General features: G+C 35.5%; 1 protein-coding gene across 1 annotated transcript in view; it reads left to right on the plus strand.

Moving 5' to 3' along the window:
* The first annotated feature begins 1127 nt into the window (after positions 1–1127).
* Positions 1128–17387, plus strand: part of Dhc98D (Dynein heavy chain at 89D) — a 60649-nt gene continuing 44389 nt past the window's right edge. Inside the window, exons 1-18 of the mRNA XM_076524292.1 lie at positions 1128–1527; positions 2340–2418; positions 2718–2862; positions 2952–3008; positions 4408–4722; positions 5173–5231; positions 5691–5924; positions 6822–6941; positions 7453–7751; positions 8507–8663; positions 8757–9020; positions 9337–9527; positions 12703–13298; positions 13918–14211; positions 14286–14435; positions 15201–15451; positions 15523–15672; positions 15990–16247. Coding sequence (XP_076380407.1) covers positions 1400–1527; positions 2340–2418; positions 2718–2862; positions 2952–3008; positions 4408–4722; positions 5173–5231; positions 5691–5924; positions 6822–6941; positions 7453–7751; positions 8507–8663; positions 8757–9020; positions 9337–9527; positions 12703–13298; positions 13918–14211; positions 14286–14435; positions 15201–15451; positions 15523–15672; positions 15990–16247 — 3747 coding nt within the window. The 5' untranslated portion in view covers positions 1128–1399. The remainder of the gene's footprint in view (positions 1528–2339; positions 2419–2717; positions 2863–2951; positions 3009–4407; positions 4723–5172; positions 5232–5690; positions 5925–6821; positions 6942–7452; positions 7752–8506; positions 8664–8756; positions 9021–9336; positions 9528–12702; positions 13299–13917; positions 14212–14285; positions 14436–15200; positions 15452–15522; positions 15673–15989; positions 16248–17387) is intronic.

A 17387-nucleotide genomic window follows, 5' to 3' on the forward strand; every position in this document is an offset into this window, starting at 1 on the left:
TCCGAAAGTGGACAATTTAAAAAGTTATAATATGACTTTATATTTAATGATAATACAACTATTGTTCACACACACAAATTGTTCTCCATCGTAATTATTGTTATCCAAATGTTTGTCTTATTGACGTGACGTTAAAATAATCTTAATAAACGTGACATATACAAGTATATTTTACAAAAAATGTGTGCAAAGATCGACGCAAAAATATGTATTAAATATTTTTCTGAAAACTGTTTTGTGTTCGAAATCGACTCGCGTAACTCGAATATGTTTACTCGTCAGTTTCGGACACTCTCGCGTGTAACAAACGTTTGTAATTCGCAATCTACTCACGCGGATCTGAATTTAGTTTTAGAACGAAGTCTGTGATGTGCTTAGACACACGGGATCGTCCATTCTTGGTCCCGTTTCCTTTTTGTTAAGTATGCAAGGTGAATTGTGGGGAAAGGGGGGATGACGATGTTTGAAAAAAATGTCGACGATTGTATTTCATCTCAATTGAACGAACATAATTCTCGGCTTAGCAAATCTAGTAATAATCGTTCGTTTATCTTCTGCGTCGTGTCTATTGAAAACGAAACGACGATTAACGAGAAATGATGATGAATACAAATTTTTGTGATAGGGTGCATTGAAATACAGTTGTCAGGATTTACGATTCGATGCGTTTTTAAAGGCATTACGAAAACGATGGATTTGCATAGATGTGTGCGTGTGGTTCTTGTTTATACATAATGTGTGCGAGAGGGAATGGAAATTATAGGTGTAATTATGAAATTGTACCTTATGTAACCCCATACACTATGAGTTTTTTTAAATATATCTATTCGTTGTAAAAAATATGTTTCCTTTCCGTTCCTTCTTTTGGTATACTTTAATCGTAATTAATATGGTTAACTATAGATACAAAAATACAAGAGAATACTTTTCGTCGCTGTTTATAACAATTATCATTGGGTAGATCACAAAATCCTTCGATCTAGAGATGACAAATATAATTTATCAATTAACGCGAAACTTATTTTCTAACAGACAAACAGTAAATATATTTCTGCTCCAGTTGATTATCTGTTTATTGCCATGGCAACGTCGATACTTGGAGACTCGCGATACTTGTTTAATCGATTCGGAGTGCAAACCTCGAGGTTAAAGTATTCGGAGTTATCCGAAAAGCATCCGTGTAAATTCTGCGACAACCGAACAAGCTGGATAAATAAATCAAACAGCTATAGTTTCTAGTTGATGGTTTTTGTAAAATGATTCTCGTTGTAGAACAGCGAATAGCAATTCTATCTAAAGAGTAAAAGAGTGTTAAAAAGATTATTATTTGGAGGGTTGTAGGATTGTGTTCATAGGAAACATTAAATATATTTGTCTTCGTTAATTGATTTGGTGAAACATGAGTGAGTCCGAAGCGGATATTGCGTCACTCGATATCGGGACGTTCGATGAGGATGAGGAGAAGGATGACGAACTGGATGATATGACTGCAATGAGCAGGCATTCTATCGCCCACATGGACTACCGGTATAGAATAGCAACAATAACAAATAATTTCCAACCGATTGTATTTATTTTTAGCGTTTGCATGTGTGTGTTTACGAAACAGAATACAGTAATTTTAATTTATTTTAAGTCTGTTGACATTATAAAGACTCTTTTAAAGGAAATTATTGAATAGATTCCTTCATTCAAGTATGCATTAGGCTAACGATGGAGAGAAGCCTAAATAAATTCGGTTTTGTCATTCTTAGAGAATACAGTAATTTCTCTCTAATTGTTGCTCAAATTGGAAAATTTGGGAAGGAGAGATACGATTATTCGAACTTTACGGCTCGTTTTTAAAATTGTTGACAATCGGTAACTATAAAAACGAGCCGCAAGGCTCGAATAATCGCATCTCCTCTTCCTAAATTGTCCATTTTTTGTACAAGCTGAGCGTCAATTAGGGAAAATTTACTGTACGGTAATATTTCCTTAATTCGCACTCAGATTGCGTACAAAAATGGACAATTTGAGAAGAGGAGGTACGATTTTTTATATTTGTTGACAATTGGTAACTGTAAAAACGAGCCGCAAGGCTCGAACAATCGCATCTCTTCTTCTCAAATTGTTTATTTTTGTGCGCTGTCTGAGCGCGAATTAGGGAGAAATTACTGTAACGCGAACAGATTTACAGAAATATCATTTTTAATCACTATCGTGGTAATGAGATCTATAATAAAAAGCATAAATATCCATGCAACCTCTGTTTTCGTTGACTAGATCGTACAAATCTGTATTTGTATAAAAGTCTGCAGCCTAGCGATAATTTATGATAAGGAAATTGATTTTTGTAGATTACAGTGGATCAGAGACAGGGTGATGAAGTTTCTGGGGATTACCGGCCACGAGCTTCAATTCTACAAGCTAATCAACGTAAATTAAAATTTGCTGTCCTTTAATTGTAAAAAGAATTGCGATATGGAGATACGTAAAACATGTTGAAAAATTCATATACAAATTTAGCAATGACATATTGCTTTAATGAAACGAGCATTGCGGTATAAATGAATTTTTTATTTTGAAGATTCGTTAACGATACTTTTTTTCACGAATCCTGCATCAGGTTTTAAATATTATTTTCGTGAAGCATCGTGATCGTTGGTTTTTTTATTAACTATAGTTTCGGAAGACTTCAATTTAGTAGCCTTCACGTGAAATTTTAATAACAACAGGCGAACAATCGGTATTACGAAGACAAGATTCTGAATTTCTTGATTCTCGATCTTTACGGCGTGACGGATCTCGAGCGGAAGATAATATTCTTCTACGCGACTTATTACACGGAAGTTTACCAAGTGGAAGTGCCTATCTGGGAAAGTGAGTACCCGCGATTAATTTATAACACGGAATATTCAATGATTCATTAGATGGAAGGTGTGAATTATTTAAATGTTGACTGATAACAGGCGCACAGGCTAATAAATTGGCTGCCCTGACAGCGCTGGCTATGAAAGGGAAATCGCGTAGGTTCATTAACGTAATGTTCCATAAAAACGGTACCCGTGCATGCCTTTTCACAGAGTTCCAACAAATTAGAGATTTCTTGATGTTGTCTGCAAACGAAACTGTATGCGTGTTTTTAATGGTTTCATTTCGTATCGCTTAATTTCCTATCTAAATTCATTGCACTGTTTCTGCCATATTAAAACTTATTTCAGATAGGATTTATTTCATAGGAAATTCATTATAAGAACGTTCTACCGGAGGATAATTATGATATCGTTGATTAAGTTTGGATTGATAATTTTTGATTGATATTTAATAGATTGATTAAGTTTAAATATAATTGTTCGTTTTATAGTTAAACTTTATAAAATAATAAAAATTAATAAACTTATTTTATTGGATGAGATTAATTAATAAATCGATGAATTAATATTTTAGCAATAATACGTATCTGGATAGCCTGAGTAACGTCGTAATTTTATAAATATTATAATGAATAATAAATTTATAAATATTATAATGAATTGAAAATTTAATAATTTTTACTAAATCGAATTGTTAACAACCTCGTCCTCTAACAAAACTTGAACCTTTTCTTATCGATGGGCTGCGGATTTTTTAGCAAAATAAAAGTTTTTCAAACCAAAAATTAAATTGGAAATAAAACGTTTCTTTTAGTAATATTAATAAGTTAAAAGTAGAGTAGCAGTGGTATTAAATATCTCTTAAATCTCCACAATTTTGTATTTCAACTACTCATTTTCGCCATATAAGAAACAAGAATTGACTTGTTCTATCAGGGAAATGATTAGGAACGAAGAAATTCTAATTGAAACAGTTGTGAAAGAAATCATAGTGCAAGAGGTTGATGCTAAATCTACCGAGCCAGTCAAAGTGATCGGTTTCACATTTTTTATTCTAAAGCTGTTGAAAATATAAGGTCCCTTTCGTAGGAAATAATCGAATAAATTTCATAATGCAAGCAGACGTTATGATAAAAATTGTGAAAGGTTTATATACATTCAACCTTGACATCACCACAAAGTAACACACATTATTCATGTTTAGGAGTCGGTAGGTTTAGCGCTTTAATTAATATTATTTATATTATTATATTAATTAATATTATTAATATTATTTGCTAAACGTAAGCACTGTAAATGTCTAGAACCGCATGAGAAATTAGAAAAGATCTTTGATTGAAAAATGGTTCTTCTTCTGCTGAAAAATTGAAATACTGTAATTTCTACGAAGAATAAAAACCGGGGGAGAACAGAATTCTCTCCTCCAAAATCATTGTGTCTTTGACACCGGTGAGAAGAAGCACCAATTTTCGTCGGTACACAAAATATTAGATGAACCGTTTGATCGCAATGTCTGGATGCGTCTGTTTTGATCTCGATTTAATTGAGACAGGGATAGTGCGAAAAGGGGATAAAAAGGGTAAAATGAAGGTGGCGAAGAAAAAATCAAAGAAGAGCAAAATGAAAGTTCCGAAAGTGGATCCCAGCGTGATTTCCTCTCTACTGCAGCCGTCTGCTACGACTGTGCAGACTCAAGCACCTTCTACGTTGAGCGTGTTCAGTGAATACGAATCGGAAGACGAGGAGGAAGAGGGTGATGAAGATGAGGAAGAGGAAGGCGAAGAGGACTTGGTAACAAGGAGCAGCGGAGATACTTTGTTTTCAGTCCGGAAGAAGGATACGACTGATGTTACGCCCGCTACACCCGGTAGATAATAATATGGACTTTTTTATAATAATAATATGGATAATATATATTTATATTTATTATTACATTTATTATAATATATATTATAATAAATATAATAAATATAATAAATATGTTACTATATTTATATATATTGTAATATATAAATATATTATTATAACAATTGCTTTTGTGTAATACAAACGAATTTTCAAATTTGATAAAAGCACGTGTCTGTTATACATGACTGTGGATTTTTGTGCAAAATACAAATTGTCTGCATTACTTTCTTTAACGATTTTAATGCGTTGAACATAATGCAACAGTATTTTCAAATTCTTTAAATATTCCCACTGTTTCGTGTCTTATCTATAATATATTCGTTTTTACCACAAGTGCATGAAATCCGTAATCCAAGCATTACTAACGATGTTCAAACTGTTAAATAAATTGAAAATCTCTGTTTTCCAGACCCATCGACCTTCATACAGCCGCCTGCGGGAGAGCTGCACAAATACGTGATGAAAAAAGTAACAGCATCGCTTGAACTACAGGATGTCCAAAAATTATTGTATGAGTGGGAAATGAGGGGTTCCAGAGGTCATTTGAAGTAACTTTTTCCTCAGCGAAAATGCAATCCGCGACTTTGTTTACGAGTTATTAGCGAAAAACCCTGACCAATCGGAGAGCGAGTGCGGCCGGAGCTCCTCCCTTGCGGCCAATGCCGCGTCGCGCCGGCCGTCTGACACAGCGGTAGTTGTCACGAGGGTGGGACGTCAGCCGCGTTCTCTTATTGGTCAGTGTATTTGTTTAATAACTCGTAAACGATGCCGCGGATTGCATTTTTGCTAAGGAAAAAGTTACTTCAAATGATTTTAGGAATCCCTCATTTCCCGCTTGTACAATAATTTTGGGACACCTTGTATATTTTTTCTAAAGCGTCGAGTAATTGGTTTCGCCGTGTGTACGGATGGGAGAAATGATTGCAGAGAATGGTGGACAAAGTGAAGAAGATTCCTGTCCTCCACTTGATTTGTGGCGAAGTGGACGGTAGCAAGGCTGAGCTACAGGAAACCACATTGTTCTATTTTCTGAGGGTCACCGACGAGGGTGTGCCATCGTTCGACTCATTGCAAGAATGTTACGCCGAGATCACTCAGTACTTGGTTGTTGGATCTCTGCAGGGAAAATTTCTAGTCACCCTGAGTAGAATGCTTAGTCAGGTCTATATGATATTCTACTCTTGTAGCGAAAGCGAAGCAGTGCGATTCTCGACCAATTGCGAAGATCTCATTCATTTCTGTTCATAATTGCTTCACGATAGAGAACAATTACGGTTAAACCGCGGATTTTATGCATATATAATAAAGCCGAGTAGATGAAATTTAAAACAATAACAATATTGCAAGAATTTACCAACATTGTATCTAGTATTTTCATCTCACTGAAAATTATTAAGGAATGACAGAAATTTTTATTTAACTCACATTCTGCTGGAATTAATGAAAATCATTTTTATTTTCTTAAAGAAGTCCGCTGTCTAGTTATGGTACTGCAAATGGGAAATGAGAGGTTCCTGAGGTCATTTGGAGTAACTTTTTCCTTAGCGAAAATGCAACCCGCGGTTTCGTTTACGAGTTATTAACGAAAAACGCTGACTAATGAGGGGCGAGCTCGCCTGGCGCCAGACGGCCGAGCCAATGAGCGGAACCAGGCTTCGTCCGCCCGTTGGCTCGCCCGCCACGCGCCAGCCGAGTTCGCCTCTCATTGTTCAATGTTTTTCGTTAATAACTCGTTAACGATGCCTCGGAGAAAATTTTTGTAAAGGAAAAAGTTACTTCGCATGACCTCAGGAACCCCTCATTTCCCGGAACTACCATAATTTTGTGATACCCTGTATATTTGTTTAAATTGTAACATTTTCGTCGCATGTGTTCGATGTTATTTGTGTTATTCGTATATCTAAAATAATTATTATAATATTGATTAATTCGTGTAATTAATCGTCTTCTTATACGGTATGCAATCGAACTACCCAGTAGTACTCGCTTTCTTTGTATGAAATTACGTCGTACTGTAAAATTTTCCTTTCTCCATTGACGATTCATGAAAATCTTTAGGTGTTCAGGCCTCTGGTAGAAAGTCAGTTCCGTGGGCCAAAATTCTTAGAGATGTTACAAATAGAAGATACCGATTCTGACGAGGAGCAATCGAATCTGGCGCAGATCATGCATTCTCGAGTATGTTAAATTATAGATCGTTTAGAAATTACGTTCATCTTTGCAACGTTTATGTTGCGAATTCTGAAAGGAATTAATCTTTACTGTACGCTCGGAGTTGTGCGACACTCCAACGAAATTTTGTAGTAAAACGAATCAGTCTTCGCGCGTCCACTTTCCATGTATTTTTACTACGTGTGAGCTGTAATTTTAAGAAAAGCTTCGTTGATACGTTTTTTAGAATGTCTAAGGGATATTCGGTCATTTCTGAGACCCGAAATAATAAATAGTTTTAACGCGACAGTCGTTTGAAATTGTTAGTGTCACAAGCCTTTTCCGTATTCTATGAAATTTGTACGCGATGCAAACAGCAAAGTTTAAGAGATTACAGTTTAGTAAATCTTAATCTTTCTAATAATCAAAGGATCGATTTGTTTTTCACACAAGATTCGCAGCTATTTTTCGACATCAAAACTTGACGTGTTCTTTCTTAACTTTTATTAACACCTGGTTTTCAATACGAAACGAGCAGAGTTCGGTGTTCAGAAGACCCTCGGAATTCCGCAGAGTGTCGATTATGGTACAAAAGAAGCAGAAAGATAAAGACAACAATGCGGATGGCGAAGAATCGCAGCTTCCGAGTAATGTATCAGTCAAAGTATCGGCGAAGGAAACAAAACCGAGGAAAAAAACATCGAGAGTGTCCGGCAAAAGTAATTCTGCTGTAACTATCAATTTGAGACCAAGGTTGTCGTCGAGTAAGGACGAGTGGGACCAAAGCAAAAAGGATATCCTGTCTTATTTAGACACACTGATAGCCAGCGTACAGTGGTGCGTGAATTTTGAAGTATTATCGTATATATTCACAGAAATTTCTTTTCACTTGCAAAAATCATTCCTAGCTTTCTAGATTCTCATTTTATATTTTATGCTTTTTGTTTACATAATTCTGCTACTTATTTATATATTTTATTTATGCAATCGATAATACGTGATCACTAAGCTATTGATCCTTACACAGATTCACATTTCCATACTTTAATAATATTTTTCTTTCTCTTTTCATTTTTTATTACTTCCTTCGTTAAAACAAATTAAAATCGTTTGTGATTCTATGGATATGAAAGTAAAGGAAAAGTTATTTTCATTCACTAAAAAATTCCTGATACGTGTTTTTTCATGTATTTTGAAAATTTTTATATAACATAAATCCGTAACGATCCGCAATCTGATTGCAATAATCTTCTGCATCGGTTGCAAGAAACAGGAGTTCAATAAACATTCGTTTTTTGTTAATACCTCTAGCAAATTGAAAACAATATTATATATTTAAATTATAAATATATAAATAAGTATTATATACTTAAATTCTTCTGAAGCTTTTATTGTTACGTATCTCATTTGCTCGTGTTTGTTATAGTTGCATAAAATCTTTGGTTACGATTATGTTTCTATTTTGTTTTATTATTTTACTTTAGTTAGCCTAGTTATGATTTACGATCCTCGATTATAAAGAAATCCGTAGCATAATTTACGGAATTAATATATTGAACACGACAATTCTGTTCCATTGCGTTTCTGATCAGGACGTTGGAGCACATCGAGGGTGATATTCTGCTAACAATGCCGACCATCCCCGAGTTGGACGATCCACTGGTCACCGACGAGATGCTGGAGACTAACACGAACGTGATCAAGCAGCTCGAAGACGCGATTATGTCCTGGGGAGTGCACATTGAAAAAGTACCGTTGATCTAGTAATCGATTTCTCCCAAAGAGCCCCAAGTTAGATTGCTAGGACAAAGGAATAGACTGACAGAAATACGATTGTTTCAGGTTTTGGAATCGTTTCAAACGAAAGTGGTGCAGGGGAATGGACCTTTGGCGGAGTGCAGTTACTGGAAGGACCGGGAGACAGGTTTATTGATGTTGGTCGAGCAACTGAAGACCCCTATGGCACGAAGGATCTTAGGACTGTTGAATAAAGTGTTGTCACCGATCGCCACGAACTTTGAGTTCTTCTACACGGATCTATGGAAGTATTATTCGGAGGCCAGAGACAACGACCGGTTTCTCCAGACTATCAGTAGACACTTCAAAGTGAGTAGATGCACACCGTTCATCGAGATACTCGAATTATTTGCCTATTTTTTTGTCAAGTACGGTAGCGAACAAAAGATTATGACGCGAAGAAAAGAAATTGACAAAATGTACACTGCTTGCAAATATTCCTTCGAACGACGTGTCACAATCATGACTTGTCCAATGTTTATGTGCCTTAGCAGATGCAAGTCTCATTTTTCAATTTTAATTTCTTACGTGGCTTTCGTGCTCTCTTAGCTGCATTTTGAGTTTGTACATCGTTATTCGCCACTTTCGTTTTCCATTTATGAAATGAAGAACTAATTGTCCACAGATAATCTCAGAATCGGGCGATTTCAAATTGGCAATGCAGTCCATTGCATCGTTGACAGAAGGATTGAGAATGATTTGGATTTTATCGAGCTATTACTCGGTCGAGGAGAAGATGATGGGTCTAATGGAAAGAATATCTTGGCAACTTTGTCAAACTGTAATAAACAACCTAGGCATCAGGGATCTGTTCAAGTTAGTAGACTCGATGTATAGAAATTGCGTGTTTTCAATATTGCCGCAATGCTTCCAGCAGACGTGAGCAGAATTTAAATAACGTTATATAAGATATACAGTGACCCACAAAAGTGTTTGTACACCTTTTAAAACGCAATAACTATCTTAAAACTGAACTAAATAACTTGAATATTTTTTAGATGATAGAATGACTAGTCTACTAGACGATGACTGTAATGCTTTTTGTTTTTTTAATTTTGTTATTACTTGGAATGACAGAAAAATGAAAATGTCTCGGTTTTTAACTTTTTTATCTGAGCCTATAACAAAAGCTTAAAAAATGTCTTTCGTAGATCTCGGCAACTTACATGCGTGTTGAAAATTTTATTGAAATCGGTTCACGTTGTTACGAGCTACAATAAATTAAAGATCGCAAAAATCGCACTTTTATCACGATTTTGACCAGAAACTGTAAGAAATCTGCCATTTTCTTTTTTATACAAAAGGCATTTTTTAAATTTTCGTTATAGGCTCAGATAAAGAAGTTAAAAAACGAGGGTTTTCAATTTTTTCTTTTTATTTCAAGTAATGGCAAAATTGAAAAAAAAGCTTTTTAGCCACCATCTATCATCTAAAAAGAATTCAAGTCGTTTAGTTCAGTTTTGAAAAAGTTATTGCGTTTTAAAAGGTGTACGAATACTTGTTTTGAGTTACTGTATATATGTATATAAGATAACTAAGATAATTGTGTAATTCAGGTTGGGAATTGTACGGTGATCTGATCATCGGCTCTGGGTCTGAATTTTAGGTTAGAGAATTTTTCTCACAGCAAATTGAAGTAAAGGTTTCTCGAAATAAAATCTTTTGGTTGTATCTTATTTCGAGAATTATTTCTTATATCTTCTTATATCTTATATCTATTATTCTATGTATATCTGAAAACAATAACGAAATAATTCATTATTTGAAATTCCTATTATTGCAATAATATCGATAATACTTTTTAATTTCAAATAACAGCATTGAAAATTAACGGTCTGAAGTGAATTATATCAAACAATCATCTTCTATTTCCATTTCAAATAAATGTTGCCCGGATCTAGTTTCGAGAGAAGTTGTAACGCATTTAAATGTTATTGTACCGTCTCTGAATGGCACAGAACGATTTACGTCAGCCTGGTAAAATTTGTAACTGTGTTGAAACAATGCACGGTGCTTTAGCAGACTAGAAACCGTTCTCTCCATCATTGCACAACTCTCCAGTGCCGGAAAGTGTCCTAGACTAATTTAGCAATCTATGCGATGTTGTTCTACTAATTTGCAGCCTAGATTGCTGCAAAAGGACACCCAGATGATGGTAACTATATTGCTCCACATCATGGTGCCATACGTTATCCCTTTGCACTCGGAGAATTTTCTCAGGCCTACAAGCAGCTAGAACTTATCCGTGAAATAGCATGTAACGCCTCAAATAAAATACGAAATGTAACCTGGTAAATCATTACTGTCTTTAAATAAGACTTGGTATAAGATTATATTGATACAGAAACAACATTTTGAACAACTTTTATTTTGAAACTACCATAATTATCTGTATTCCAGTTATGACTTCTGCGAGGGAAAATTCGAGTGCGAAGAATGATAATTATACTGAAATAAATTGTAAAATGAAATTGACAATCGAAAAAATGAAATCGTAAAATGAAATTAATCGCTTCGATAAAGCTAATAATTAGATTACCGTTCTCCATGCAAGAATATATATTTACATAGTTGGTTCGTTATCTATACTTAGAATCTTTTTACGAACGAATACACAATATAATTAATATTTTTCGATAAGTATGCATTTTTTATTCCTAAAACCATGTATTTGGAAACTTTTAATTTGCGATTCATCTTTCCATTCTAATATACCGGCATTATACCAGAATTATACTATTATACCAAAATACGTCTATATCAGTATGACGTCAATGCGGCGACTTCACACCGAAATTCGCAATATTTGGTTTCTATAAAAGTTGTAGAAGAACTACTGAAAATACCGGTATTTGAAATACCGTTCCAGTCTCTGGATCAATGTTCAATGTCCAATCTTCAAAGTTCAAAGTTCAAGACTCAAAAAGCTCAAAAGCTCGAAAGCTCGAAAGCTTAAAAAGCTCAAAGCTCAAAAACTCGAAAACTCAAAAGCTCAAAATTCAATATTCAATATTTAATGTTCAATCTCCAATGTTCAATGTTCAGTGTTCAATGTCCAATGTACAATATTCAATGTGCAAGGGTCTATAGTCAACGGTCAATGGTCAATGGTTATTGTTGGTCAATAATCACTGATCAGTGATCAGTGGTCCGTGATCACTGGTCAATGGTCGGTTAGTCTCTGGTTCAATGTACAATGGTCAATGTTCAATGTTCAATGCCCAATGTTCAATATTCAATGTGCAAGAGTTAATAGTCAACGGTTAATGGTCAATGGTTATTGTTGGTCAATAATCACTGATCAGTGATCAGTGATCCGTTAGTCTCTGGTTCAATGTATATTCAATGTTCAATTTTCGATGTTCAAAGTTCAAAGCTCAAAACTCAGAGCTTAAAAAGCCCAGATCTCAAAAGGTCAAAGAGCTTAAAGCTTAAAAGGCTCAAAAGCTAAATAAGCTCAAAAGTTCAAAACTCAAAGCTCAAAGCTCAAAGCTCAAAATTCAAAATTCAATATTTAATGTCCAGTGTTTAATGTTCAATGTCCAATGTTCAATATTTAATGTGCGAGGGTCGATAGTCAACGGTTAATGGTCAGTGGTTGTTGTTGGTCAAGTGATGATCAGTGATAAGTGGCCAGTGGTCAGTGGTTGGTCAGTGTCCAGTGTGGTGACTTTATGCCGATATTCGCAGCACTCGGTTTCTTTAAAGATAGTAGAATAACTACAGAAAACTACCTGTATTTTACTGGTATTTGTCTTTACTAGTCTAGCTTTAATCTTTGTTTCCAATATTTTTAAGTTCGACGGATCGTAATAGAATCAGGAAGATATACTAGATTAGCGTACAAATTAATTTTCAAATCTGTGCGAATCGTTTCGTTGCTCACATATCGGTGACATGGCAGTTAAAGTGTTAGCGAATCTCAACAAATTTGCCTAATCTCCTTCGGATTGTAGTTAACAATAGCTAACGATTACAAAATCTTTGGTAGAAGACCCTTGGAAGAGGTTCTGCAGAAAACGGAGAGTGCTTGCATAATGCTGAAGACCTGGAAGACTGCGTATCTGAAGGTCCGACTGGAAATCGAGGAGTCCGGCAAGGGTACTCGCTGGGAATTCGATCAGAAGCAGCTGTTCAAGAATACCGAGTACATCGCCATGGTTTGTGACTGTCTTAACCAAGTGGCAAGCGTTCTACAGGACTTCTACAACATCTTCGGCCCGTACTTGAAGTCGATCATCAGCGACCCGGCGCAAATCGACACGGTAATAAAAAGGGTTGGCCGGCTGATTTTGCCGATCCAAGAAGCGGACTTCAACATCTACGACGAGTTCAACAAAGAGAATTGGGAGGCCCTGATGGCGTCGTTTTACGAAGCAGTCCGTTTCCTCGAGAACGAGGCCAGGTTCTTTATCGACGAGTGCTTCATGGTGCTGATCAGTGCGGAACAAGCGCTCGAGGTGCTGCTTATGTTCAAGAACATGAAGACCAGAGATAGCATACAGCAACAATTGTTGAGAAAGTTCGGCGTGATCGTGCAACAGTTCAGCAAGGAAGTCAGCATTGTCGAGGGCATATACAATAGAGGTAAGATCATTCCAGCAAGTGACGTGTTCTTTACAGAGCTTTCTTTGTAGAATAAATTTCTAGAACTATTAAAGCTATATACACACTTACAGGGAATAGAATTTATCTAAAAATACTGAAGTTACATAAGAGACTTATGGGAAACACAAAGGAATATCGGCAGAGTACGAAATAGTTTTATTTCATTACTTTTATTTACCAGTTTCGGTCTGTTGTCAAGCATTTAATTAATCATGAAGTTTCTTTATTAAACGTATTTAATTGTAAATAGCTTGAGATATGTAGTTTAATTAACAAGAGAAGATTAATTTTGACGGAGGTGACATTATTTATATTTAATGCTAATAACAAATGATAATTTCTATTTTGTTTAACTCTCTCTCTCTCTCTAGATCGATGTATAATTATCGGTCGATTCGATGTATAAATTATCAATATGCAAGATAGATGTTCCTTTCCTTTTTGAATTATTTTATTGAATTGAAAATAATTGCAACAGCATTTTTTAATTATTCAAAAATATTTAGCGTTTTGTATTAGATCTATTCAATTTTGTCATAAATGTATAACATCCGCAGTCTAATCGTGAAATAATTTTTCAAGGTTGCCTAACTTTCAGGAAAACGATTTCCTCCACTGTTAACTCACCATCCACCAATGGCCGGAGCTATATTCTGGATTAGGCAGCTATTTCATCGTCTAAGGAGACCTGTTCTGTTTCTGCAAGATGTTCAAGAGTTGAAGCACAACGATTTTAAGCTTGTCGCCTTCAGCCAGTATCACGAGGTGGCAAAAGAGTTCAAAGCTTTCGAGGAGGCCAAATTTACTGCATGGGTAACCAAGGCTCGGACGATCGCATCAAATACTATGAAGAGAAATATACTGAGGATGGTGCAGTCCGAAACGGATAAAGGTCCATTACATTGTATTTTGCTGGAAATTCTTTACATCGAGGAAAAGGTGATTAGAACATGAAATCTGACGTAGGTGTGCTAACCTTCCCTGATCACAAGCAAGGAAGGAATGTGCAGACGATTCATGTGTCGAAGAAAGCGAAATCCAAGGAGCTTGGATCGCTTGGTTCTACACCTTCCACCGTTCACAAGGGAGACACTATACTGTCCAAACCTAGCATCGGTAAGTCGAATTTTTCAAAAATTTTGATGCGTCGGTCAGGATCCAGTTTGAATTTTAATTTACATTTCAGCTTGAACTTCTATTCATTATGCTTAAAAATATGTATTCCATTTAAATTGTGAATCTGTATCTCACATTGAATTTCAAATTTCAAATTTCAAATTTCAAATTTCAAATTTCAAATTTCAAATTCAATTTCAATCTCAATTTCAATTTCAATTTCAATTTCAATTTCAAATTCAAATTCAATTTCAATCTCAATTTCAATTTCAATTTCAATTTCAATTCATTTATATCTGATTTTGAAATTCAATTTCAATTTGTATTGAAATTTAAATTTAATTTGAATGAAAACATTAATTTTAAATTGACGATGTAATTCCCATATTTTCAATGAATCGTTTAATTTAATTCAACATCTTATGTTAAATTATGTATTATTTTATCTAGGACAAACAATTGAAATTAAAATTTATTTTAATAAAGTACAGAATAATTACTTTGCACGTGTTATTCATAAAATAAAGCTAATGAAGTATCTGAAATAATTCATAACTTAAAATGATTATTTGTTATCCCTTTTCGAAAGAAATACGTTCAACCCTGACATGGTATTAGGAAATTTGTATTTTTCTACAAGGTTATTGTTTAAGTCTTTGTATTTTCCTTAAAAATTGTCACAAACTTTCCGAGTAATCCAATGTAGAGTTTCGGATTTGTGTTCGAATATTTCAGCAGAGCTTTATTTTTTAATGGATTTGATAGTTTCCAGAGGCGATATAGGAAGTTTAGGAATCGCTGGCTCGAGGCCACAGCTTCGTGAAATCAGACACGAACGCAAATCGTTGTTGCCGACGCACAGGGAGAAAAGTTCGGCGGTATCCTCGTCCGCGGAGAAAGCCGGAGTCCACGCGAAGCAAACGTGGACCGAATTCTTGAGTGGTTCAGTTCTAATCGAGTGTCAACTCCATTTCGAAGTGAACTTCGATTGGCAAGTTTGGGAGATCATTCAAGAGGTGTCGATTCAAAGAATAATCATCGAATTCATCGATTCTTAAGTATTACACTCGCTCGTATCGGTTCGCAGGCGGAATTGATGGAGCAGTTGGGTTTCGAATTGTCCACCTCGGTGAAGGAAATCAGCATTCAAAAGGATCGGTTGAGAAAAGATATAGACATCTTGCAGAGAGTCGTCAACCAGTATAATACAATGCTGGATAAGCTGAGTAAAGCCGACGTATGCTTTTCTAATTTATCAATTATTTATTATTAAATTTAATTAAAATTAAACGTTAACCCTTTGCACCCGGAGAATATAGTTATGCTCTATATAATATATAGAATCTGTTGGTAATAATTACTCAAAAATAATTAATTAAACATCGTATTGACTACGGATTTTACGAGATACAATCTTATTATGACTTCTCGAACGAGACGTCTGAGTATAAAAGGTTTTTATGCATTAAATTAATAACAAGTAGGGGAATTTGTAAGTGGATCTTTTTAGTTCCTCAAAATCAGTAATTTATAGAATATTTTCACTCTGAACAGATTCAATTATTGAAATCCATGTTGATGGATATAGAAAAACATATTCAACCTGGAGTGACGCGCATCAACTGGGATTCTCTGAATATAGCGGACTTCGGCGAGAGTTGCGAAAAACTGTTAAAGAACTTGAGCTCCACTATCGATCAAGTAAACCACATGAAGAACGATCTTAACAACAGGATATTCTCCGAGATGCAACGATATAACTTGTTTTCTCTGTCTTCCGAATTACCTGAAGGCGACTTCTTACCATGCAAGGTTCGATTCGTTTCGCAAAATTTTTCCAACAAATTTTTCCAATCTATCACAACCAATTTTCGATCATAGTTTCTCGTTTCGTCTTCGTATGATCATCTAGAAATGGTCCGTTGGAATTTGATATCCTCTATTCGTGAACACGTTGACTGACGCGGTGGCCATAGTCGACGCTATAACTTCAGCAGCGTTACGACGTTCATAGTTCACCGATGCAACCAAACTCGATAAAAATGTGTAGAGTATGCGAACAGACAACGTTTTACAGTAATCTCTACCAGAAATGTTCGGAGGTTGTAATTGAAACTGGCAGATCTGAGAATACTATGTCGCGATTCTTCGGGCCTCGCGGCTCGTTTTTATAGAAACTCGGGGCAGTCGGCAAAAAAAGGCAGCGGTTTGCATGTCGGTGTACGTTAATACGAATACATAGTAATGCTAGAATAAAAACGATAACATAACTTTTTTGTTTCTAATCTTTTGCCACGATTCGAAGGCAATTCAATACTAAACTGAATTGTGATTGTACGTGGAATTTAGTAATTAATAATTTAAGATCGGAGTCACGATACGAATCGTCTTAAGTCTACCGAACTCTAAGGGTGACTGACGTGTGATGCTTTATGAGAATAACAAGACCGAAGTCAATTCGAACACACATGCCACTATTCGAAGGCAATTCGATGGCCACATGTTACTATTCGAAGGCAATTCAGATACCACGTGCCACAATTCGAAGGCAATTCGGAGACCACATGCCACGATTCGAATGCAAATCAGAGGCCACATGGCACAATTCGACGGTCATGTACCTAGTACCAACCACGTACCTTATAGCTCCGCAGTCTTTCTTACCCGACTCACACTCAAATAGAGCACTTTGTGTTGTCTTCCGGGAACTCCGTCGACTCTTAGCATCGACGTAGCAATACATTACATAGGCGTAATACTAGCACAGGGAAATTCACAGCAACCCGAAATTTGGAATTTCCGAGAGAAATTACTGTATATCGTGTAAATATATATATATACATATGGTTGTGAAAACAATAAGTGAACGTTCGAACGTGTCAAAATTTTTATGTTCGCAATATACAATCGTGTTCTATAATATTTTTCCATGATATGTAAATAAAAGCAAGC

Source organism: Megalopta genalis, chromosome 8 (genome assembly GCF_051020955.1).
Source record: "Megalopta genalis isolate 19385.01 chromosome 8, iyMegGena1_principal, whole genome shotgun sequence".
Classification (NCBI taxonomy): Eukaryota; Metazoa; Arthropoda; class Insecta; order Hymenoptera; family Halictidae; genus Megalopta; species Megalopta genalis.